Here is a 27,026-nt window from a genome sequence, read left to right on the forward strand (position 1 = left end):
AAAAAAAAAAAAAAGAAAGAAGGGAAAAAGGTCATTTCAAGCATTTTTACCAGCCTTTTAAAGTCATGTTAGAAGGGAAAAGAGCAGAAAAGACATCAAGAGATCAAGTTCATTCCCCCAAATGAGATCAGTGGCTTTTGAAGCCAAGGAGGTTTTAAGGAGAGAAAAACTCAAATGTAAAAGAAGAACAACCTTTAAAGGGTGCCCAATGAGCAAAAAGGTAGGAACAGTCCTTCGAAAATAAACTATTTACAAAGCGATCAAGGCTGAGATGAAACAGACTGTAACAACAGGGTAAGGTAAATGCTTATAATAGGAAAAGTAGAACTGTAGAGAGGCACAAAAATACAAGTAACACTTCCTTTTGAGTATAATGGTTAAGTTAAATTCACATCATTACCTCTTCCTAAACAGATTTAAGGTTTTATATACTTAATTTCCATACACGTAGCCAGACCTGTATTGATCATCTATCTGTTCTTCAAGCCTGCTATGGCAGTGAGCTTTCCCATGACCTTTCTAATAAGTGGGCTGGTAGAAGCTTGATGTGAAGTGAAGGTCTGATTTTTTTCCTCAGAAATGTCAATGCCATTTTAACTCATATTAGGAAAAATTGATTTCAGAAACCCTTTGAACATTTCTCCCCTCAAGAGTATGCAATGGAGTTCAGCAGTTCTGCAGTGAGAGCTGGTGTGATACACTCCAAATTACTGTTAGGAAGTTAGAAATAACCTCATATACATGGAAGGTAACTTTTTTTGTTGTTGTTTTCCTTTCTTCTCCGCTTCTTCCTCACCTGCTATAACTTGTCCTGCACCATCCCATTTCAATACCAACAGCTATGTTCTCATTTTCTCATTTTCTGCTATTTGTAAAGAGAAATTTTCTTTCCAAATGGGTTTTCCTTTCAAAAAGTTCTTTCAGAGTTAACCTAAATACTCAACATAAGCCCTACATGCTTCACATCTACCTGACAAGCAAAACCAGAAAAGAAACACTGATAAGGAAAAAAGAAACTGAATGAAAGACATGAAAGAAAATTTTAAAAGTTCTACCTTGAAAACATCTCTCCTCTCCTTCCTGGTTTGAAAGACGAAAAAAAAAAAAAATTAAATTAAAAAAAAGACCTAGGATAGCCGTTCCCTTGCTAACAGAGCATCTTGCTAATTTTCTAGCTTGCACTGCAATGACCTAGACTAAGAACCATGTATAAACACAGCTCTGGATCCCAACGTACCATTGATTACCTTAGGCATACCCTGTGGGTGAAGGAACTTTCCTCCCTTCTTATCCTTGTCTCAGATTAAAGARTTGCATGTTTTTCTTTCACATTTTCTGGACAGATATACTAACTAGTTCAGGCTCAGGCCCACAAGGGAAAAATATCCATCATTACCTTGAACTCAACACAGTGTTCTCACTTGGAACCTGATCTCACAGCTCCCAGACCGTGCTTGGCAAAAATGTGCATTATTGATCATGTTCCTAAATTCAACTTTCCGACAAGTTCTCCACTAACTTTTTAAGAAAAGCATACTTGAACAAAGGAAGAGGGTGAATAACCATAGAAATAAGCATCAAATGAAACTGCTGACAAGAGCTCCAAGCTTCTCTCCTATTAATCTTTGAATAGCCTTTATCCACTAGACCTCAGAAGTTATGGAAAAACTTATCAAAACAAAACCATGTCCAGAACATAGAAATCCACTTTCAATCAGTACAGCAGTACAGTTCTTTTCAAGAACTCTTCCTCAAGAACTCTTCTCCTTCCATCTTGCAGCTGTCATGGGAGCTCTGCAAAACTTTTACTTGATTCAAAAGTAATTCAAAGCAGTAGTAGACTTTTGACTACTTGAGACTTTAATAAGATTGTGCCGAGTGAGTGGATATCTAAATGAGTGGCTACTACAGTTCTTAATTTTACTGAATAATCCTACCAGATTCCCTGAGTGACACAGTAGCCTCACTGTGGAGGCTGGATGGATTTTGGATGAAGAATTAGTATAACAAATACTGAAATGCAAGCTAAACAAAAAATGCCATTTTGTCACATCTAAAAGCCAAATAGAACCTTTAATGAATCTACATCTATTTGAAGAAATCTAACCATTTGGTTAATCAGTTGTTATCAGAAACAACAAAAGAAAACAGCAACAACAGAAAAACCCAAAAGCCAGCAAACAGAGCAAGACATTTGGCTTTAGGGCATTATGGTTTGATTACTGTGGGTAATATCTTTCAGATTTGTCATACAGAGTACAGTTTAAATTCYAAACAAAAAAATCCAAGACATGGTTCGTATTTTCAAAGATATCCAAGACAGATTCATATTTTTATTCATGATATTTCAATTGATTAGGGACTTACCTTAGATTATAATCTACAATGCTTAAAAAACAAAATGTGCAGCTATTTAACATGTGTGCATGTTGGTTGTCCTTTACCTGCTGCTTCTCCTATAGGCATGAATTCACTCTCAGGTAGGAGCATGAAGACAACCATAAGGGGAACCGACAATGAACACAACTTGGTGGAAACTCAGCAAGAAACTTTGAAGAAATGTGGACATAGGTTTTCTGCTAAAAAGAGAAAGATATCCTAACTCTGGTTCAAGTTAAATTACTACCAACTTTGGGTTGCATAGAAAAATAAGTGACAATATCAAAGTACTGCAGTTCAAACTGTCATCTTGCCTTCTAAYTCTAACTTAAATATATAGGTAATAAAAATATTCTTAACCACAACTACATTCATTTAATATTAGTTCATAATTGGAAGAAATACCTATCAGAGATAAATAGTTGGTCTCTGGATGTATTCCTCTTTACTRGGCCTCCCTCTTCCTTGTCTACCTCTGATGGCTTGCTGTCCTAAGAGAAGGAAAATTAATCACATAGGTTTGTGGACAATTAATTTTAGACGATCTTAGGCACTCATGCTGTCGATATTTCTCTAGGCATCCATCATTATTGCAGATGAACACGCACAGTGACTACGTGTTTAAGAACTTTTGTTTTCAAAAGAATATTCCCAACCTAACTTGGAGAAAGTATACTTTTGTTTAAACACTTTGAAACTAAACTTTCTGTGCAAGGATACTATTTTGATTCAAAGGTTTGGCTGTCCTCCAAGCCATTGATCTTACTCCCAGAAAACAGCTCTTACTGTTACTTCCCTGCTCACACAGGGTGACAGAAGCAGAGAAATGGAGAAAAGGTAGGCAGCAGGTTCTGATATCCTATCCTCTGCAGAAAGCARTTGTCTTTACTTCACCCAGCGAAAAGTTTATGTTGCACCTTTCCCTTCCACCTTAAGCTTTCTACGAAGAAATCCAAGAGGACAACACAGAAGGACAACTAGCTTCTTGAAGCTATTTTCTAACATCTACCTGACTTAGATGATATAAACCTGCTCAAGGAACTTCACTGTGTGATGCAGATATTCCACAGTGCTACCTCAGACCAGCCAAATATTTTACTCCTCTTAGACGTAATTAAGGCACTTTGCTACTCTAGATATATCTACAAAGACAGTACTTACATCCTGTAAGTAGATCAAAAAACAGAAGTTTCAGACTTAAAATAGCACAGTGTGCATTTATCTTAAGATACTGTCCTGACAAATATTTAACTAGATGTCTGTACAGTATAGGTAGATTTATGGATTTGGGCCATATTTACAAATGCAAGTTTCACATCACTCATCTCAAAAAGAAGCTGCTTAGGAAGAGTTCATCTGTATCTCAAAAGGACCACACAAAGATCTAGGCAGGTGCTTAAGCTGTTACCAAGAGAAACGAGATTTATATTTCACATAAATGAACTTCTCTTCAACACATAACCATTAGAGAACTTGAGCTGCAGCACAGCTATAGCTCCATCACTCCTTGAGCCTGCAGAAAGGGAATTTGTGTTATTGAGCTCTAATAAACAAAGCGAAAGAGCAACTGAGAGGGTGTGTCAGAATTTCCCTATGATGTAGGGCCAGCTAAATTGTTGGGAGATTGTTTTAACTTGGACAAATGGGTAGTTCTTCCTTGATACAAGGCCAACAAAACTTTGCATAGTTTATATTCCCTCAGCTTCCCCACCCTACATGTGCTGTTCTTCCGTCTTGTTAGGATATGCATAATCAGATTATGAAAACCAAGTTACATAAAAGTCTTAATAGAACAAGGCTGGAGGGAAAACATTGCCTGCCGTCGATATAGAATAACTGATATGCATACATATATATATATGCACATCTGAGACCACGACCTTGTTTTCATCAGTACATTCTCTCAGTATTTGAGATGTTCAAATATTACACTGTTGGAGAGAGCTGGAGAAAATTAGTTTAAGATTCCTTAATTTTAATATTCCTTAATTTTATTTTTATATGTGTTACTTGATCCGTATCTTAGCTGCTATGGTAGCAGTTTCGATGCATTGCTGATACAGGCAAATCACAGCATAAGATCAGTCCTGGATGTCATTTTCTTATTTCATCTATAAATAATTTTTTTTTAAGTGAATTAAAGTCACATAACAGCAAACATACAAAAGTTATCCTTATTCAATGCATTATTCAACCATCTCTTTTACAAGACAATAGCAAAAAAACTACCTAGAGACAGAGATGTTTGATGCAGATTCTAATTGGCTTAGGCATCCTTTTCCAAAACATTCTTTGTGTGTTTTTTAGTATTGATAGTACAGACTTCAAAGAACTGAAGTATGACAAAAGCTTGTAAAATTTGGTTCCTAAAGACACTTTGAGATACTATAAAAGGACAAGGTGTTAAGGTGATGTTTATCTACTAGAAGAGTCTGCATATACCAAGCAGTTTGCAGGGAAAAAAGAATTCTATTTTTCTTTGCAAGTTGGTGCAACAATATTGATGAGAGAACCACCCAGATTTTTTTTTCTTATTTTTATTCAGTATTTTTCAGGTTTAACAACTTGTGATACAAAAGTATTGCAAATGCCACTTTGAAGCACCATGAAAACTAGAAAAATGAGAACAGTTCCCATCAGAACTAGAGAAAAAAGGATACTTTTGCTAACATAGGTCTCTCACACAGTAGTGTGTGTGTCACACTCAATATATGTTGCATTTGCTAAAAGAAGTTGATTCATCTCTTTAGGAAGGCAAACCTTTAGGAATACAAACACAGTACTTATTAATGGAGAAAAGAATAGAGTCTTCACCTCCCCTGAGAAGGAAAGATGGAGAATGGAACTCTGCCACTTACCTATTTTATGTTAGACTTTCCAAGCCTCTATGAAAGAGGTTTGACTAGTCTTCATTTAACATACAAAGTGCAACACACTCAACTTACACTCTTTACTATTTCAGTTTGTGCATAAGAAATTACATCAAAACAGACTTCATATTAAAGAATATTTAATTTATCCCTTTTTATTATTGCAAAACTATGTTCCATTAAGTAAAAAGATCAGATGCTTCCCTTGAGCCATTAAGTTTTTTATTTGTTTTTCAGGAGGGACTAAATTTAATATCATCTAGTCTGGGATTTTGGAAATCCTTTGGGAGGAAGGAGTAGGTGTATGTGAAAAGTAATTCAAAAAGTTGGATTTTGAGTAAAACAGAACTGTATTACTACCAAAAGTTCCCTAGTTCAAAATATCATTTTAAAAAACTCAAAGTAATGCACAAAAGATAACTTTCAAGCTTTACCATTCTGCTACAATACTACTCTGAAAAAAAATTAACATAAAACAAACTACTGAGAAGTCTACAATAGCATAAGTCATAGATTATATTACATATTTTCTCCACTTTCAGAAGGAAATAAAGTCTTGGACAAGAGGCTTTCAAAAGATGTTCCGTGGCTTTGCTACAGCAAGATCCCATACTATGCAAATGAAACCTACGTGTATTTTTTATGTTAAGTTGAACAACAACACTCAGCAAGCGAGCATCAGAACATAAGCATATAATAAGGAGCCATTCTGAACAAGAGCATCAAGTAGAGTATGGCTGCCAAAGAAATCATTATTTTTTCCTCCCTCTCTTCTATACTAATTACAAAGCACAAAGACAAGGTCTCTGAGAAGGAGTAGGAAGTTAATCTAAACTTCCAGTTTTTAAAACCTTCTCATGCTTTAATCGGAGACAGAATTTTTTGAAGGTTCTTATACAGCTTGGAATTTTTAAGTTCCTTTTAGAAAATGGAACTGGGCACATTATAGAATTGAACAAAAGTGATATCTAGACATCTAAATCCCCCTGCAAGAGCTGTAGAGTTAAAATATCTGGAATTACCTTCCAGATAAAAACATGTCCTGATGCAGAAAAAAAAGGAGCTTTAAGAACTGTATTCTGTATTAGAGAATTACCTATATAAGTAGATTAAGGTAACTATTTTGACAAGTTCCTATGAGTGCTGTTCCTGACCTGTCAACATTTGTGACCAGTTCATGGAGCTGTGATGCAAGAGGGAAGCTGCTCTGGAGAGCACTGGGCTTCTCTTTGCCAGCCTCCATCCAGGACACAACCAGTTGGGTAGGTTTGGCCACAACCAGTTATTTATAACCACCATTACTGGAAGCAACAACTCAAACATCAGCACTCTCCTCTAACCAGCTCAGCAGCAACCTCAGAACAATAAACACAAGTCACTGGACACAACAGCAACAGAACAGTTGGACATTCCTTTACCTTATAAGAATCAGCAATAGGACACTTAGACAGCCCTTTACCCTATAGGGACCAGAATTATTATGTTTTCATCTTATAGAAGCACCCCTCCCTCTCCCTCCTCCCCACCCCCAAGTATAACAATAGCTTCATTTCATTTAGGGATGACAAAGAAAGAAGAGAAAGACTATTATAGCCCAAAAAATTAGGGATGTAAAGGGAACGAATTGCACTSATAGTTTTAAAACCATTTGGGCTTCTAAAACTTGCACTCAAATTCCATTCTTCGTGGCAGAAGGGCACAGAAATGCTGGTGCAGCCAAGCTTGGAGTTTGACACACAAGAATTCAGGCTCAAAACAAACCATCTGGTTCATTCAGTTCACTGAAAATGCAGCAGTTTAGTCCTTAAAGGTCAAGGTCATACCTTTATGTATGAGATGGAACAATTCCAATGCACTATAACAAGAATTTTTTAATATTAAAAGATACTTTAACACAATCAGAACAGGAAACGACAAGAGATTTGTGCACATGCATGTGGGAGAGATCAATGTTCTGTATGCCTAAAGCGATCTTTTCAGTATTTTATATTTAGTTCAAAATTCTAAATAAGGCTAAAAGCTATTTTAAACAGTTTTGTTGCTATTATATAAGACAATGGTGGCAAAACTCAAACTCAGGTTTGATTCAATAACTGTCACCAGGTCTGCTAGTGTGGAGGAGGTGATAAATACCCACTTTCAGCTTTGAATTTCCTACATTTTTTTTCTGTGTCAGATCCTTTTCTGTATTATGAAAAAAAAAATCTCAGTTTTCATCCTCTCTGTTTTGCCTACAGCCACCCCACCCTCTGTGTTTCCCATCTACCTACTGCTTGCTTGGCTGCTCTGCTTGGACTAAATAACCCCCAGGAGATCTCTGAGGGCCGTGATTGCCTGTCAAATGTCATCAGCCCCATCCCTGCAGGAGAGGGCGGCAGGCTGCCGCTAACCTGCCAAGTGCCCACCCAAGCAGTGAGCAGTTTGCTGCAGCCCTCTTACACCGACTGGCATCACTCCCAGATGACACATTTTGGGGGCATTAATAGATCTCTCTAAGCAATTCTGGTTTATTTTCTCAAGTACAAACTCATGCCTTTCAAGGCAGACTCTCCCTTATTCCCCCCTTTTGCTCTGTTCAGCACTTGATTTTGGCAGTGCATTAGTATATATCCCACCCATTATGCTCTTACAAACCTAAAGACTTTAGGGAGAAAGAAAGGTACTTCAGTGCTGCTCCTTCTTTCCCTGCTCAGCGTCCCCATCCAGATTTCCCATACTGCAAACAGACAGCAATTATCTGATCACGTACTTTCAAGTCAACAAAGAAGAACAAACTCCAGTTTTAATTCATGCAATTTGTCAGTTACAAACTGATTAGTAAATAAAAATAACCATTACAACTGGTTGATGCTTGGATTTCTGTTCCCGCACTGAATGAAACTGCAACGTGACAGGCCGTTGTCCATCCCCCCAAATTTATAAGCTTAGCAGCTCAGCTCCTATGGGTCATGTTTCAGCTAACAAATTCAGCTCTCAACACTAAATCATCAAAACACTTCCAGCAAAGGGCAAATGGAATTAGTCTGAGGAAACTCAGAGCACAAAAATACTCTACTCATTACACTTGCCAACGTACAGCAGATCCAGGAGAAAACGTGCCCAGGTGCACAGACTTAAAGCGAAGGGCCGATATACCTAAAAGCATAAGGGACCACTTAAAGTCCCCTAGGATATCAAATATGCTCACACTTAGCTGGCAGGCATATGACAGAGACTACAGGAACTTTTGCCTTTCTGGAGATGTATCTGGAGGAAAGGCTTGACATAACTGGAAATCTAAAATCACATTGGATGCCAACCTCCTGGCAATTGGGTTGGAAATAGGTGTAAACATGCAATTCAGGATGATAAACTGTTCTCAAACTCCCTTCAGACAACCTTGGTTGAAATTAAGATAAATGCCATTACAATAACCATAAAGTTCTGAAAAGCACAACCTGGATCATATTTTTGAAAAAAGAAAGAAAAAAAGGAGGGGGGACATAATCCTTTATATGGAGAGTCAGCCATGAGAAACACTGTCAGAAGTGTATCCCACACATACATAAACTGTTTTAAGAAATACTGTCTATTTCAAGATTTTTCCTTCGGGTACCATTTATATCCATTTAGCTATAGTGTATGAATCTAGCATAATTTTGAAAACAACTGATTTTTTTTTTTTTTCCCTCTCTTCCCTTCTCTCTCAAAGACTTGCCAAGTGTTTGAAGATTAAATAACAGAAAATCAGAACACAGGTGCTTGTTGTTCAAGAGGAGGAAGCCAAAGCCAGAGCAGATGCTGTGGGAAGCACAAGTGCTCTGCTGGACGTGACTCCTGCAGCAGCAGAGTAACCAGCTGCGCTCAGCGCCCGCGTGGTCGACTACACACAGCCCCACCAAGGCTCTTCCTTGCGGCCTAGAGGCCAGAACGACGTCGGCACCCAAGACTTACTCAAGTTTTAACAAGAGCCGCCAGTTAAATCCAAATACGGCACATCACGTTACAGCAAGCCATGAATCACATCATGACAGCTCCACTGCCTTCCTAAATTCAACTGTTCAAATAAATACATAAATACTGTGAATACAACAGGGCAGCAGAAAAAACAGGACTGCTATTCTTTACTTATGAACTGTTTCTTTGGCAAGCCTAAATAGTTTATACTATTTGGCGGCATGGATAGGAGAGAGGAAGGAAAGGGATCAAAYTGAACATGTGAAACTCAATTGACCAATTGCTTGTTTCCTTTTTTTTTGTTTTTAACAGGAAAGCTTAAAAAACAAACAAACAAAAACAATCCCCCCCCCCCACACACACACACACAATTCAACTCTAGGTTCCTTCTTCTGCTAGACTTTTATTTCCAAAATTACAAGAGAATCTGTGAGTAGTTAAAAGAAGTAAAGCAACAACAACAACAAAACACAAAAAACAGAAGAAAAAAAACAAATTAACAATCTCCCCTCCTCCACCACCACTTTTTCAACTGTTCTAAATTTTCAACTGATATTCAGCATGGAAAATATTGTTTTATAGATTAATTTTTGGATAATATTTAGAGTAAAGATACTTTGGATATCTGACCCAAGGCATTAAGTTTTCTTTTAAACATTTTAAAAAAAATTTCCTGGACCTTCAACCAAAAGAATAAAAGCACAAAGACAACACACAACTATTACACCTAATAAAATTCAACAAAATTCAAAATCTTACTTCTATTTCTAAAACCCTGGAGACATTCAATGATTTTTATCTGAACACATCTCCTTGTTTCCCCTGACTTGAAAGGGGTCTTTACACTTCTGATTCTCCTTCAGTACAAATATTTCTGTCTTCTATTTCTTTTAAAGTCAGCTCATTGACACATAATTGTACTGCTTTGTTCAATGAGCTGAAAATATTCTGGCTGAAAATGTTATCAGTTCATTAGGTCCACTGATGTAATATACGGAGGCAAATGTGAAAAGAAAGGAAAGAATATTTGCTTCAAACAAATAAGAAATTCAAGAGCACATATAAGCAAATAGAACGTGAAGTTCATCCCTCCAAGAAAGATCTTAACCTCAATTATCAAAGATAATGCTTCCAAATATTTTATTTACTTGTTCATACTTCCCAGCTATGCTAGGAGAGAGCTCTTCATTGTTTGCAATGACGCCACCTATTTAATTTATTATATAGTATAAATATTATACCATGCACTCAAGGCTACCAAGATTAAAAATGCAACCATCATAATTCTGTTCTTACATTATTAACATTCAAGTCGCGCAATTCCTTAAAGCTATGGATAACATCTGATCCCTTAATCAAACTTCAGATATAAACCACAAAAGACAGCCAGATGTCAAGATCATTTACCTTACCTGACAGGCAGATATATGTTAAGTATTCACCCTGACCTCCAGTAGCCAGGAAAGGAATCTTTTTCTTCGTTCTTCTTTTCACTTGAACAGCTCCCAACATCCTTTCATCATGGGGGGCAAAAATTTCCTTGCTGATTGCAGATTTGGCACTCATTGTAGATCACCAAGCAGACTGAGCTCCAAAATAAACCTAAAAATAAAATGAAGGACCAAAAACATCAGGAAGTTCCCCCGAATCACATGGTAACACAATTAACTTGCATGGGGTATTAGCAATGCTGACCTTCAAACGAAGGCTTTAATGATTTAGAGTTGAGGGGAGGTAATTTCATGCATTTAAAYGGAGGCAGAATTTTCAAAGTACCTAAAAAGCTTCCAAGCACTTACTGAGGTTAAGCACACTCCGAAATCCCTCCAAAGCTAGCTTGGCTTACTTGGGCAGGAGCAGTCCACCAGCACTTCAGTGTAATACTAAATCTTCTCAGAGAAGACTCTCTTATAGATGACTYTGTCATTTGTAGTTCTGCATGAGATCCCCATTTATTCCTCCTGAGGCACTGGAGGAAAACTCATCAGTCCCACCAGAAGGGCACACCAAGGGAACACTAGGACTTGAGTCCATGCCCCCTCAACAGCTTCGTCCCATCCACAGACAGCAAGTTGCCTTCACTGAAAACACGGGAAGGTTAAACCTCTTCCAAAGCTAYGGTTTGCAGAGCATTCCTCTCGGTAAGAGCTGCTTAGCACCTCATCCACTCAGCAGCTTGCTGGGCTGCATCTTACTGCACTTATTCATGCCCTGAAGTCTGTTAGCGAGTATGCTAGTCCCACAGATAGAAGCTTATAGATCTGAGGAAACTCCTATGGCCAGAAACAAGTGCCCTTTTTGATCCTCACACCCTTTAAAAATAGATAAAGAATAATAATAATAAAATCACTTGCCGTGTAATGGTTTATTCTAGGAATTTTAAAATAAGCTAGGTGGCTTCCTGCCTGCCTTCTCAAATCTCACTGCTTTTCTACTGTGAATATTTTCTACTTGCTCGGTGTTAGTCCTAGCAAACCCAGGGGCCAGCCGCATCCTTTAGTCCCCTCGGTTCATCTCCTTTAGCTCTCCCCTTAGTTAACCTTAAAACAGATGACCTCTAAGTTCATTTATATAAAAAGCCACAAAATCTTTCCAGCGTGGTTTTTCTACATATCACATAAAGTACTCAGTACTTACTTCACTGTGGGTTTACTTAGTACACCCACAACCCTGGGACCCGTCTCTAAGCCTGTGTCAGAAACTAATGAAAGGTCTCTTGACATTTTTATCCTTTCTTATGTAAAAGTGGCCCAGGCATGATTTCAATCGACCCACCCTTTCTTAGAGAAAGGCACCAGACAAAGCTTTCATTTGCCTGTGAGCTTTCTTTTGCCTAAGATACAAACGTGATTAAAAACCTCTCTTCTTCCCAAATCCACCCACCCTCACCCAAAAAATCACATATTTTCACAAAACACTTAGAATTGAAGGAAAAATAAATGGCAGTTTGAAAATAATATTTCGTGAATTAGAGGCTATTAGTAAATTCAGCCATACTCTAGGCTGACTTAAGCATCTCCCCTCCCCTTACCCTGTCCTTTTGGGAGCTTTATTTTCCCTCTCAAAAAAGCCAAGATAATAATTGTACAGACATTCACAAATACACAGTAAATAAACATAAGCAACCACTTTTAAAAAAAAGTGATACAGATACAGAGCTTTTAACTATCAATATATTATTTTGTTCAGACCAATGCCACATATATCATACAGTAGAAACTGAAAAGCAATTACAAGGAAAAAAGGGGAGAGGTGAAAGACAGTGGTAACAAGGAGTTAAAGAAAAAAGAAATCTTAGGACCAAATATTGCTGCTTTTAACCATTTTTTTTAAAGCTACATAAATTCTCCAAGTTGATCTGTTAATTTATAAGCAATAAATTCTTAAATAATTTCATTTCTGCCTCACTCATTGAGGCATTATTTCTTCAGGAAAAGATAAGGCTGAGACAATTGCGAGAAAAACTTTCACCTATAGAAAAATCCAGCTCCATTTTGCTTTAGGTTCAAGGGCAGTAAAAGACAGTTTTTTTCAGTTTTATTTAGCTAGCTTAATAAATATTATATATCAACAAATGGTGTGTGTGTGTGTGTGTTACAAATTACAAATCGTTTAGGAGCTAGCTACTGGCATGATCACTACTGCTATTTGACAGGTTCTATCTAGTAGCAACTATAATTAATAGAAGCAGCAGGTTACCTTTCACGTGAATATGACCAATATGGTGTTGCTGGGAAGTTTATCAAAATAAACTAAGATCTCCTATTTAGCTCTAGGGTAGCACTGATAACAGACACTGTCATGCATCCTGGCTTGCCAAGACAGTCCTAATTTTCTTCAGTGTTCAATAACATGACACTCTAATACATTTATAGCTTCTTTTATATATAGATAGATAGATTATATATATATATGATGCAATCTTATAGCTCTTTTTGACACCCTTAGTTGGCTTAGCAYAAGTATGATCACATTCAATTCTCAGCTAAGGAGGACAGAAATTCTGCTTATGTGAACAGAATGACAGATGATATCTGTCACAGTTTAACTGTTAGACTGTTAGAAAAGAGTCATCTTGGGCTATAAACTCAAGAAAATCATAAAAATCATATTTTAGTGGGTATATTATCAGCAAAGTAATTGTCTTAATCTTTTCAGCCTAAACATTTTATTGGAGAATAATTTCTTTTTATATGATAATCTTATTTAGAAGGAAAAGTATCAAACAAAACACTCTAACTTTCTGAATTTACAACAGTTGCTAAAGCACATAGCAAAACAAGCTTAAAATCTATATATTTTGGGATGCAAATGGAAACCTTTGCAAAGAAATGCCTATAGTAATAACAAATCTGTTTTAAAATGCTTACCCAATATTAGAGCTGTGCAAACACTGGTGAGCTATAGTATGAGGTTGTTTCACATGCATCCCTGCAAAGATCRATGCAACTTAAAAATTGTGGCATTAAAAGAGAACTCCAGACCAACGTCAGTCAAAGCAAAAATGCCAACTCACTTCCCTGAAAAAAGTTACTTCACGCAAATCCTACCATGTAGGTTGGCATCTCCTTCAATATCAACTATTTCAATGTGCAATAATAGTAGTAATAATAATAACTTTCTAGTTAATCAGTAAAAGGGCTATACAGTTGTTTTTACATAGGTTTCCTCTTCTATTTTACTGTAACGTAAAAAAAAAAATTACAGCATTAAAAGCTGTAGCGTCTCACACAGCAGCACGAGACAGTTGCTAGCACATTCTTACTTTCTTTTCCCTTTTTTTTTTTTTTTTAAATTCAARGSCACTGTCAGTGACTACATGTKTAGTCAAACAGCTTTTTCTGACCGAGATAAGGACTGATAATCTTTCCAAAGGCAACTTCAGTCTTAGAGCTTCACATATTTAAACAATTTTTAACAAACAGCTCCCTGAGAGGATCGGCACAGTTGGGCTGTAGACCTCTGCACACATTCCCTCAAAGTTCATGGATTGAAAAATAAAGAATGAATTCATAAATCTAATCTGTAGACCTATGTGATGCAAGGCCTTTCTGGAAAACAGAGGATATATTCATAAGAAGACAGCTCACTAAAACCAATGCCCCTTGCTTTTAAGTTTTTAATCTGTGTTTTACTGAAGTAGTGCATCCAATTCATCTATAGCCTGAAAATTTTCATACTTGAGAATTTACTTTAAGGATTTATAACAAGTAATAGACCTCACTGCATATGGCCTTATTTGGTAAGATTTTACTAAGCAAGAAGCAAACCAAAGCGCAGATGATTTTGATTCATGTGCACACTTTTAACTTACAGCATGAAACTGGCTGTCATGCATGTAACCCAAAACAATATCTAGCAGGTATAATTAAATACACGTATGCAGAGAGATGTATTACCTCTTAATGGAAGCATTTCTATGCACAAGCCATATACAAATCCAACTTTAAAGTCCGAGTCTACACGATACATCTAAGACAAAATAAATCTGCTGTTGCAGCAGGGTCACAGAAGGCAAGAGTGACAAAACCAGCCAGTCAGTGCTGTGTGCAGTCATTTGCTCTGTGATTAAGGTGTTTTTATATGCATCGACTGCAAATTGTGCACAGAGGCAGCAGACCTGCCCTATAACCAGCATGTCTGCCTAGCAGCCTGCACTTGCTGCCTGGGAAGTTGTGACCCTCCTTTTCCCAGTCCTTGACTCACAACAGTCTCAAAYGCCAGAATTATTAAGGGATTAATCTAATGCAGCACACTGGATGTGACTTCCAAATCTCATGTGAAAATCCATGCTAGTACAAGCGGCAGAAGCCTATTTTTTGAAAAGGAAAACAAAAGTAACTGTCTCTGTGTACAAACAGGCTTCTGAACGTTGGCTGTCATCAGAGTTTGGATGAAARTGCTCTTTCATGAATCAAAAAAGCAGTGGTTAGGTGTAAACAAACAAGCTTTTCCATAATTACCAGCACAGCTATACAAAAGACTTTGTGATATAACCTTCTCTTAAAGTAAAGCATCCCCAAACCTCCCTTTTTCAAGAGCACAAGTAGTAAAGCTAACAGGAAGATTGCAGTAAGAAGTACAGATGACTTGCTCAAGAAACAAGAATAAGTCTCATATTGACCCACACAGACAAAACACTTCTCAGCTAAGAATGAGACTGGTTGTACTTGTTAGATTTCATGTAGTAAATGCAGACTTTTCCATATAAGAATGTCCTTGGCATAAGTTCCATGATGAATTCACACCATTACTAGTTTTCCATTACTGGCTTATGTGAACTCACACACTCTGGAATGCAAATGTCTCTTTCCACATCTTTTGAATTATGTTATTTTAAAAAGGCTAAATCTACTCCAGGCTTCAGAAATCTACAGCACTACCCAGAAAAGCAATTGAGATACTAACATCTTAACTGCCAAAAACAAACAAACAAACTTCTCATAAGATACAAAAAAAGACCACCAGCAAAACAACTCACACTCAGACTGTGGTTGTTTGACTTAATTTTGACTTAACACTTTGGTATTAAGTAGAGAATGAATAGGGAAATCTCAGCTTCTAAGAAAAGCTTGCTTCTTTCAGTTGCTTTTTTTCTTGCCTTTATTTTTAAATATCTGTCCAAGTTCATTGCAACTCAGGGTATTATATATTTGTGTGTCAAAAGTAAAAATTATTTACTGCCTATTGATACTGACTTTCTATTACAATTATCTCTGGCAGAAAAAATGGAAAAAGGAAGGTAAGCAGCATTACCTGCATGTCTCCAAGTCAGATAGGACAGAAAAATTTAACATATTAAAGCAGAGATGATGCCAAGTTCTCCTCAAATTCTCTAAAACTAATCTATTTAAGTGCCACCATTCTTCTCACTAACAATTAGATTAAGCACTTGAGTTTTGACTTCTAATTTGCTGCAGTTTTTACTATTTATTTACAGTAAGCGCAGCAGGGGAAAACTTCTAGCCCCAGCAAATTAGCAAATTGTTGGCTAGAACTCAGCATCGTTTTCAATTATCATCTGACATGCTAGTGAGAAAGCAAGAGACGTGCAGGATCTGGCCACGTTCGGGAACCTCAGTATCAGGCTGTAGGGTACTCGCTCATCTAGGAACTCAGCTTGCCACTTCACACGTATTAAGTGTTAGCTCTGTACAAATATTATGCCAGATCAAGTAATCTGCTGACCTTTCACAGGCAGCATAAAACTTATGTTTAAAAATGAAATCAGGAAATGGTTCTTAGAWCAAAATGCATAAGTGAAAAGCAACAACTCATCAGTGAGGTTTTAGGGAACAGATTTTCTTGTATATGTTCCAGTAGCTCCTCAATGACATTTCTAAATAAGGGAAGCAAATATATCTCCACTTCAAGCCTTTCTCATCTCAGTTACGTAAATGTTTCCCACGTAGTTATTAGGGTTGGGGAAGTTGGGCATTTTATAAGGCCCTTATTGTAACTAGTTGCATCTAAAGCATCAAGCAAATAGTTAAAGGAAGTCAAAACAGACAAAAAAAAGTCATCAATAATAAAGCTACACATACACACACACACACAAAACAGACTTTACATTTCTGTGATATAATTCAGACTTACCAAGCACTAGAAGCTGTCGTTAAAAAGGAAAAAAAAAAAAAAGTATGCCTCCCATTTGAGTAACAGTAGGTGCTAAAAATATTTACAAAAGTCTTCACAAGAGGTGCCTTATTCCAAATTCCTAGCATATTTAAAAAACATTTAGAGTAGCAGTATATAACTTTCCCCTAAGACAATGAAGAGCTTTCCCCTAAGACAATGAAGAGCNCTTTCCCCTAAGACAATGAAGAGCTTTCCCCTAAGACAATGAAGAGCCAGTTACTGCAGCAACTGCCTCAGTTTTTGGAAGTGCTCTATGCAAATGGGACCCCAAATCCTCCCAGGTGCCAGCAATTTGAGTAACAGGAGCCCAATTAAAGTCTACTCATCTGTTTGAAACAACCTGATTTTCACCCACAGCTCGTAAGTCTCTCCTTCCAGGAATGGAAGAGCTACAGGTTCATTAAAGGTGTGTTTATAGGTGCCTAACTCTGATGGCCTGCAGAGGTGCTTGCACCCAAGTTGGCTTTCTGGTTAGAACCAGAAAAGTATTTCAGTTCCTGCCCTAGGGAACATTTCCAGATCTTATCAGTAGAGTGCAAATTCTTATCCTGTGTGCTTTAAAAAGATTCTCTGCTTCTGGTCTTTGTAAACACATACCTTCCACACCAAGTAGGAACAAGCGGGAAAGAAAAGTATATGAGAGTCTCAAATACAAACAGCAACAAAAATCCTCAGTCTACTATTTCTGAATTTAGTAAACTCTGCTGTGGGGTATTTCTTCCTGGAACAGGTTGCCCAGAGTAGAGATGGTGGAGTCTCCTTCTCTGGAGACAGTCAAAACTCACCTGACCATGATCCTGTGCAACACACTGTGGGCGACTCTGCCTGTGCACAGGGGATGGACTAGACGATCTCAAAAGGTCCCTTCCAACCTCAACCATTCTGCGATTCCTTAACTCACTTGTCATCCTCCTCTATTTAATCTAGGCTCAGAGGTTGACTTTGAACTAAAAATCTGAAGACCTCATTTTATCTTGTGTGACACTTAAAAAGTCCAAGTTTCAGGAGTGAGGGTTATTTGTAGCTGGCTTGTTGTCTGACAATAATTTGGCAAAGGGAGAACATCTGTCTTCCAGAAGCAGATGCTCACTTTTCAGTGTAACCAATTCCTTTAACAAGCTTTAGCTCTTGTTTTTCTTGTATCAGAAGATAGTATCAGCCAGAAGTGTATATAAAGATATGCTTCAGTTTTCCTGAATATCCTTTAATCCACATATCCAGACAATACTAATGAAGATCTTTTAGACTGGTTTGGGATTAAGTATCAAATACTAGCTTTTCTTGATATTTGATTCAAAGGAGAATTAACTATTCTCTCTCTCAAAAGAAAAAAACGTATTATATTTGCTTGTATAAACAATACTATAAATTTTACAATTCACTAACATTTATATCCTGAGCTTTCTTGAGCAGGGATCACACACATTTTGGAAAAGAAGATTCTGCAAAATTGATTCTAAAATTAAACCCWAATCCTAAAGCTTTAACAAAATAACTATATAATTAAAGCCACAAGATGATTACACAACTTGTTTTTTAATGTTCTCATGACTTTTTTGGGGGTAGTGGTGGTTATATTTTAGTATTTGTCAACATTTTATTGTTCTTTTCACTTGTTGCCCAAGTAGATTCAGGTTGCAGCTCTGGGGTTGGAAGCCATCATGCTAGCTTACTGATCTTGCCTCCCAATGCATGTAGGCAAGGAAAGATTTGAGCATCCAGAATATTTCATATGCATACAGAAGATTCAGGATGCACTACTCTTGAAACCTACCTGAATCAGGATTCCTATTTTAAATCCTCCTCTCAGACAGCTTATTCAATGCTGTCAGCTGCAGCCTTGTTACCTCATGGTGTTTCCTCTGAAGTTAACCACATAGGCCTTACCTAACAGTACAGGGATCATGGTACCCACTCACCACATGACAGATGCAAGAACGGGTCATCTTTCCTTGCAAAGCAACTGATTCTTGTACCACCAAGCTTTCTAGGCTGCACTTTAATTACTTGACTTTCTGGTATGAGAAACTCCTTCTTTCCTGCCAAACTGTTTCATTTTGTGTGTAAACAGTTCTGATCTCACCTGCTTCATTCCTCAGGTACTTTCCCAAGGTATTCCGGTATTCTGAAAAAATTCTGTCTCTTTCAGAAAGTCAAATGGCCATTTCCATTCTTAGACTGGAGGGGTGAAAAAAAAAAAAGGAAGTCTAGAAACAATTTCAAATTAAAAATACTTTAAAAGAGAAAAGTACTGTGGGATTGCAAAGCTAAAGCCAGTGACTTTCTGCTCACAACGTTACTGCCAGACTCTGAACCATCTTCACTTCTCTAGTGATTACACTGAGACAAGAAAGATTTRAACATTTCAATAAGCATCACAAAACCTGAAGAATCCAGATTACCCACCTCAGACTCCTTGTTCTACATAGTTAATCCTGCTCATATTATTAGAATTATACTTTTGGCTGCATAAGGAAAACTGTATTTTTCTCCTGCAGATTTTCACTCTAGCCATCAGGAACAGGACAAATTTACACCTCGACATTAAACAAAAACTCCTGAGAAAGGAATGATTCCTGTGCATATTTCAGCTAGTGCCTGAGACACACTGCCTCTTTGCAACATCACCTTAAATCTTTCTCTGCTACAATACACCTCCATAACATTCACATCAGTAAAAGCAGTAAAAACTACCCTTAGGAAAAACTTACCATTTCACAATATACGGGAAATATATATAAATATATAAATATATATATATATATTTATATATTTATATTATTATATAAATTATATTATTATATAAATATATATATATATTTATTTTTACTTTAAACAAAACTAACAAGATACTTAAATTGAGGCCTAAACAAATCCTATGAATTCAACAATAACCACCCAGCTCAGACTATTTTCTGCTTAGCCTAGAAAAGCAGGCAACCAGCAAGCTGCTGACTACATACAGATGTTTTACTAGGCCACACAAATAAATGGAAACAAGATTTTTAGTGCCTCTGTTTAGCTATTCATCCACAGAAGAAACCGAGGAAACTAATCCTTGAGGCAYAGAATTTACATAGTAGTAAAATGGCAGGGAGAATTGAAATAAGAGCAAGGGAAGGAAGGAATTAAGCCATTTTCCAAGAAAAGACAAAGGGTTCAGCATGTTGGGTCTCTCTGCTTACTACCCACAGCCAAGGTTGGGCTCACAGGGCAAAAGCACCTGAGCAACGCAGTGCTGGAGGCCACACTGGCAGCAGCCAGGTCAGYCTCCAACAAAGCCACCACCCTAGGACAGGGGGCTCCACTTCAAGAAACCATGCTGAGACATCATTACTAAAAGCCCAGCTCCAGAAATTTTGACAGTTGCCTGGTATTTATCGCTAGAAATGCTAAGGCTGCCCTTTTGACCATTACAATCAAAACTGTGTGTCTGCCAAAGAAAGAGCTAATAAAGCTTCGGAGAAGCCCAGCATATAAACCAATATAGCTCCTCAAAGATCAATTATTAAAACATCCAATTTCTAGAATTGTTTTTATTGAACTCTATTCTCAAAGTGTAATACAAAATTTAATTAGCTGGGCATGTAAAGGTTAAACCAATAGGTCAACTTCACCAAACAGTTGAGATGAAACCTTGAATTGCCTGGAATGTAACAGAGATCTTTCATTCTTCTATCTGTGAAAATTTGCCACGTCTGAGAAATTTCAGTAGTCAATTAATATTAGGATTACAGCAAGCACCACACAAGCCAGAAAGATTATATACATCCTATTATTTTTCTAAGTTCCTATTGGGGAAAATGAAAAAAATTCACTCAAAACTTGTCCGAGTCACATTTTCTGCTCCTTTTTAAAAAAAAAAACAAAAAAACAAAAAAAAACCAAATTCTTGGTGGTAATTGATTTGAATGAAATATTAATTTTAAAATATGCAAATTACAATATTGTGAACGTCTGTGTGCAGCCAGAAACTTCAATGCCAATTTAAAACTGACAAATGCACGTTTTTGCATATCTTTAAAATACAGAGCTATTTGCCCAACTAATGTGAATTGACTTCAGAAACCAGAAGCTCTAAAATGCAAGAGGGTCATTCTGCAACCTTTAGGGAGTCCATGCAGGATGATATTGATCCTGGACCGAGTGAGTGGTGTACCAAACATCATTTGTTGTGATATAGCTACTCCTTATTTTTTTTTTCCTCTCTCTTTTTTTTTTTTTTTTTTTTTTTTTCTTCTCTCTCTTCACTGAGCTGTGGCTTCACTGCTGGTATTTAAGAGAGTTTCAGAGTTGTTTACTTATCCCTCAAAGAAGCCGAGCACATTCTTATATCCTGGTTTGAATGAGCTGTGCATCTGTCAGAAGACTCCTAGACAAAAAGAATGGAGAGGAAAAAATAGGTACCCTACTCTGTGGCCCCAGAAGATGTAATTTATTTATTAAGAACAAAGAAAGGGCAAAAGGGCACAGAAGCAACATGCAAATGTCAGAAGCAATAAATTAGAGACTGAATATTCATGCTTCTCTCTCCAAAGCAAAAGATTCAGAGCCTAAGCAATAAACATAACCTTTGCTCCTAAGGAAGGTAATTTGAGTTCCCTTCAGCTTGTGTGGATTTTCCTAACAAGATTTTAAGTGTCAAGAGGTCTGAATAGAACACATATTTCTAAAGAAACCACATAAAAGTTCGGATTGGAAAGATACCTTTGGATTTATTACATTCATCACCTCACTCTGGCACACTGTAATATACTCGTTTTAGAAAGTAACCAAAAGTCACCTTCAAAGTTTTGTTTCTCTCTGTCACTCACTGCTCCTGCTTGACAATCACTGCAGGAGTTAATAACTAACAGGTTTTAGGTGTAGAGATAAAACTCAAACACTTGCTTGGAGGGATACACTACTGGGGACAACATGGGATCTTCACCCGTGCATGGGAGGGGACCAGGCATTCACGTGCAAGACAGAGCAGCTGTTTCTGTTACTGAGGTCTGCTCCAGGCCAGTGTCATCACTGCCTGCAAAGAATTCCTGGAGCAAAGGGAAAGGGCGCAGGAGTGCACGTGAACACACAGCAAGTGAGAAAAAGTGAGTGAGGGAGACAAGAGAGCAGAGCAAAAGAGCAAGTGTGGGAAAGAGCAACAGAGAGAAAACAGAGCAATACAGCACCTGGATAACCACCAATTCAAGCTCAAGCTAGACAGCAGTAGCAGCAGCAAAGCAGGAAATGCAACATCGCTTGGTTCTCTCAAGGCCTTTGGCCTTCAGTTCTCAATGAAAGATATAGGAAATTAAGTGGGAGATTATAACGGTGAATGCTGAAGAAGAGGCATGTTTCATGGATGGATTGCTGCTTTTTCCATATCAAATCTCTTTTTTTTTTTTTTTTTTTTTTTTTTTTTATCGTTCTGACAAAAAACAGCAATTCTGGATCAAAATTCCCCAGTAAGTAATATGGTGGGTCCCAGCCAACTTTTGCTCACATGAAGACAGTATTTTGACATGCTGGAAAAGTCAAGTCAAAGAGGCATAAAATTGCTGCCCTGGAATACTCTGTGTGAGGGTCTGTGGGTGGCTAGGAGCACATTGCGTCAAACAGACATGGGAGGCAGCGGGGAATACGGACAGCAGAGAGCTGCTTCCAGAAGATCCCTCAGGGAGAAGAGGGCACCTCAGCAGGGAAGGATACCAGGTTATCAGCATCTCTCCCAGTGAAGAGCAGCAGCTGGGGGCCCACTCAGCGAGGCTGTCACCAGAAGAGCCCCACACAGAGCAGGGTTGTTGCTGCAGGAGGCACGGGCAGACGACAAGGGCCTAGGCAGCAGCATCCAGACAAAGGGCTCGCTCAGGGAAGGGCAGCGAGAATTGCCTTGGAACGCAGCCAGGGAATCATCKTCTTGCAGTGGGAACATTTTTATCCTCACAAAGAGATTCACAGAGAATCTTAGGCACTGCCAGATGTTATAACAAAGGCCCCRAGAGATCACATTTGCATTTGTGGAAAGTTATATTTGTTACTTCAGGACACAGGGCCATTCAGAGCAGCAAGACCCAGCATTTTTGCAGAGCAACAATGAAAATCATAGACCAAAGAAATAAGCTTATTTCTTATGACCTTTCTTTTTTAAGATATTAAGACCAGTTATTACATCTGGCTTTAGATGTTTTCTTTTTTGTCAGCTCAACTACCACAGTTTTTGTTCCAGGCACCTGACAGATGTACCCTCTGGCTTATTTCCTCTTGGCCTAAATCTTTCTTGAAATTTAGTGCCTAAATCTGGACTCTCTGATTCGCTTAAGGCACCAAGTCAACTGGCAGGACTGCTTTGCAGATCTTACAGTTAATGTTGYTGTTTATATAGCAAGTGACATATGTGTAGCTTTTCCAAGAGCTCAACAAAAGGTGACAGTTCCAGTTTGTCATCCATTACACTCATCATGTCCTTTTGGTAGGGAGTAATACCTATATAAGGTATATTCCTGTTCTTTCAAGCTTTTTCTTTCAAGCAGTTTTCAAGCTCATCCATTTTCAACTAGAAAGTCATAAACTCCTCTGAATACAGCTTTACAATCATTTGCGTGTTTCTGAATGCCACACCACTTTCATGTAAATTTGTTTCTGTAGTTCACTCATGACTAATGTCACATGAGACAGTATCAAAAGTATCATTAAAGTTGAGATATATTTGTCAGTTCTGCCTAAAACCTTATCAGAAAAGGAAACATTATTCTAATATGATTTTTCATCCAACTGTTTTCTCTCTCCTGTCACCCTCTAGTTGCTTAAAAATGTGTGTAGTGTCAATATTTCTGCACAGAAAAATTAAGACAAATGGAAATACAGAACCCTGGTGAGAAAGAGAAGTCCAAATTCTCCAGGGAGAGGTGAACTAATTTTATGGATTGTAGTTTCTAGCATACAGAGCCTCTTTCCCCAATTTCTCTTGCAAACTGCATGACTGTTTCACAACTAATCTATGCTCACAGAGTGTATCAGCACCCCTGGAAGCGCCCAATGTCCCAGGACCCTTCTCTTCCCTACGACAGCACAAGTGCTTACGTGATAGCACAGTGAACTAGACCAAATAAATAAATAAATAAATAAATAAATTCCAGGTTTAGCCCCATTTAAAAGAAGAACAGATTAGCTTTCACTGAGTTCTGCTCCCCGATTCAGCTCACTGCACGGCTGACTGTGCTGGCACAGAGGAAGGAAGGAAGGAAGGAGGGCAGGGATGAACCTCATCTGCCTGTGGCACCAGCAGCACTGGCTTTAACTGCAGCTTCACGATCAGTGTAAGACAGAGAGAGACCCTGCAGTGTCAGGAGCTTCCTGCCTTTCCGAAGACAGTGAAATTCACTGATTTAAGGCATGGGACAGAGCTGACCTGCACAATATTCTTCAGAATCAGRGCTTGCAACAAGGAATCCAGAGAACTGAACTGCAAGAACCGCTCCCTGCTGCATAAAAGGGAAGATTCGGGAGGAACCCTCCCTGCTATGAAAGAACATGTCTCAAAATGGGAGCAAACTGCTCAGTTTATTCTCYCAGCTGCCTTTTGGGTAAAATGGAGGCCCAGTGGAAAAAGACAAGCTGGAAATTAGGCCATGGTGGACAACATATAGCAATTGCAATTTCTGTGGCCAAACTGAACCTCTGCATGTAGGCACTTACAAAGCCAGTATGCAATGCAATTACTGTCGTATATTCTGCATAACCATAACGCATTAAGTCAGGGCAGCTACTTCAGCAAGATGTCTCACAGGAAAGCGATTTTGCCTTATTAGCATGAATAACCACCCCAGCTGCTCAAGAAGCACAATTTTTGCAAGTGCTAAGCAGCTAATCATTGAATAACCAGATGTTAAATGAATTTGTAATCCAGTACACAGGTTACCAAAGAAGGGGGAAATTTTCTGCAGCAGTAGTTGAAGATGTTTTTTAAAAAAATCAGCTAATACATTAGCTTCAGCTAATATATTGTCTTACTATTAAGAGCAGATCTCGAACCTCCCCTCCAACTCAGTGTACCCTTAAATCATGTTTTCCAAGTCATCACACTTCTGCTTCCATTCAATCTCATGGAAACAGCACTGGCACAAACTGCAATTTTCCACACATTACAATTATCTGTTAAACATCATGTACCAGAGAGGAGTAGGAACACACTCGGGCGTCTCAGCCTGAAAGAAGATTGTCCAAGTTTCTAAACTACAAAGTGCAGCACCCACTTCTGAGAAAGCAGGGAAGTAAGCTCTTTATGATTATGTCCCTTTATATTWTTATTGTTTTCTAATTCTAGGAAACAGTACAAAAGTAGAGCAATATAATGGGATAATACATAACATTACACATAACACATAACACATAACATCAAGGAATTAGAGCATTCCAGTTCATCCATCCAAGGTGGATCTGCTTTCTCCGGTAAGCACAAATACATTTAAACCACTCAAATACATTAGCCATATCTATAATACATGCATAATATTTTAAAGAAGGAATATATCAGAATCTATTTGCTGATGCCAAAAGAAGAATTATTCCACTATTTATTTCTAGAGAGAGCAGTATGTTTCTAACTGCAAAGAGATCTTTCATGAAATATTACACCAACATTTTACTCCAGGGTAACAAGAACTATATGAAAGAAGTAATTCTTCATTTTGCAGGGTCCTGGTACTTTCTAGGCGTTAACTAAGGATAATTTTCTTTCTGGTGAGTAACGTAAGTGGAATACATTTCTGACCAGCTGTATATATCTTCCCCAGTAACCCACCGATAGCAAGAACCGAATAAACTGTATGCAGATTGAATCCTGCAAACTGAACACACTAAGAAAAATTGGGTCTGTTCCAATGTTTTGTTCAATGTTTTGTTAGCCCTGAAATGGGAACTACTGGGTCTTTCTCTTTCCCCTGATCTTTTTGTAACAATTTGTAATCACAGGGTGATCAGTAAGAGAACTATTCTGTTTTAACAAATASAAAGTTTCCATTAAACATGGGGGAAGGAAGGGAAATTATCTTGTCTGTTAGTGGCCAGCTGGAAAACAGATGTAAAAAACATTGCTTCTCCCTCCCCCTCCTTTTAGTGACCAAGTGATTTCCTGAGGATGTGAAAATTTTATCATCAGGCTTACCAAATTACAAAACGTAATTCCTTTAAAATGAAAAACTCTTACAGGTCAGTGCTGTAATAATAATGTTTTGGACACCAATACAAATCACRGTGGCATCTTCCAATTCTGCATTGATTTCTGAGGCCACAGTGTTACAGCACAGTGACAGATGAAAGAAAAATGAACATATACAGCCAAAATGAACAAAAACGTCAACCTCTTTTTTTGTCTCCTCTCTCCTCTCTCTCTCCTTTCAAGTGTGCTTATATAATTTGTTAAATGGGTGATGGGAACACTTCTCCCTTATTATTTTCAATCTTCCTAATTATTTATGCTTTATAGGCAGAACCAGGATCTTTGAAGAGCGGGTGCACAGTGACACCTAAGCTTGGGCTAGAAACATCTCACCTGGATGAGCAGGTAGGTCCACAGCAGCTCGACAACATTAGTTTCTTAAGTGCAGCAATGATGCTATGCCTCTTACATAAAGAGCCTACATTGCAGGGTTAGATGGCAAAGGCTTATAATGCTTCCAAGCAGGAGGGCCATTTAAGAGACCCGTGCCACATATCTTGTCCAGCAGACTAAGCACAGGAGAGAGGGGCTCAATAAACACGTGGCAGAGCCTTCCAACCGGAGCACTCGTTTCCCCSCCGCCACTCAACTCAGCTACAAATAACTGACAGCCCCTGTAACCAGTGTGCACAGCTACAGACTCTTCTTATCTTCCCAGGCTTGCAAAAAAAAAGAAAACTACAGAACAGAATTGCACTGAGTTTGCACACATTTCATCTGGACTAAAAACTTCAATCCTTCYTCTATCAAACTCATAATTAAAAGTGTCCAGAGCAATAAACGCTCTGCAATGTTAATATTGACTTAATACATCCAGTGTGCTGATTGATATTAAAAACAAAATGCCAGCTTCAGCTCTAAGCCATCCACTGCCATAAAACATCTGAAAATACAAAAAGGTACCTTCCAGGGCAGTGTTGTTAGCACCCGATTGAAAGAATAAGCACACATCCACATGGTCATTCAACCAGGAGAAAAAAAAAAAAAAAAAAAAAAAAAAAAAA

At 38.0% G+C, this 27,026-nt stretch overlaps 1 protein-coding gene across 1 annotated transcript in view; it reads right to left on the reverse strand.

Moving 5' to 3' along the window:
• Nucleotides 1–26,390, reverse strand: part of STXBP6 (syntaxin binding protein 6) — a 73,715-nt gene extending 47,325 nt beyond the window's left edge. The window contains exons 1-2 of the mRNA XM_026051816.1: nucleotides 26,356–26,390; nucleotides 10,598–10,787 (exon numbers count right to left, since the gene is read on the reverse strand). Of these exons, the coding sequence (XP_025907601.1) occupies nucleotides 10,598–10,751 (154 nt within the window). The 5' untranslated portion in view covers nucleotides 10,752–10,787; nucleotides 26,356–26,390. The remainder of the gene's footprint in view (nucleotides 1–10,597; nucleotides 10,788–26,355) is intronic.
• Between the last annotated feature and the right edge of the window lie 636 nt (nucleotides 26,391–27,026).

This window comes from Nothoprocta perdicaria, unplaced genomic scaffold (genome assembly GCF_003342845.1).
Source record: "Nothoprocta perdicaria isolate Ctin4 unplaced genomic scaffold, notPer1 scaffold_8, whole genome shotgun sequence".
NCBI lineage: Eukaryota > Metazoa > Chordata > Aves > Tinamiformes > Tinamidae > Nothoprocta > Nothoprocta perdicaria.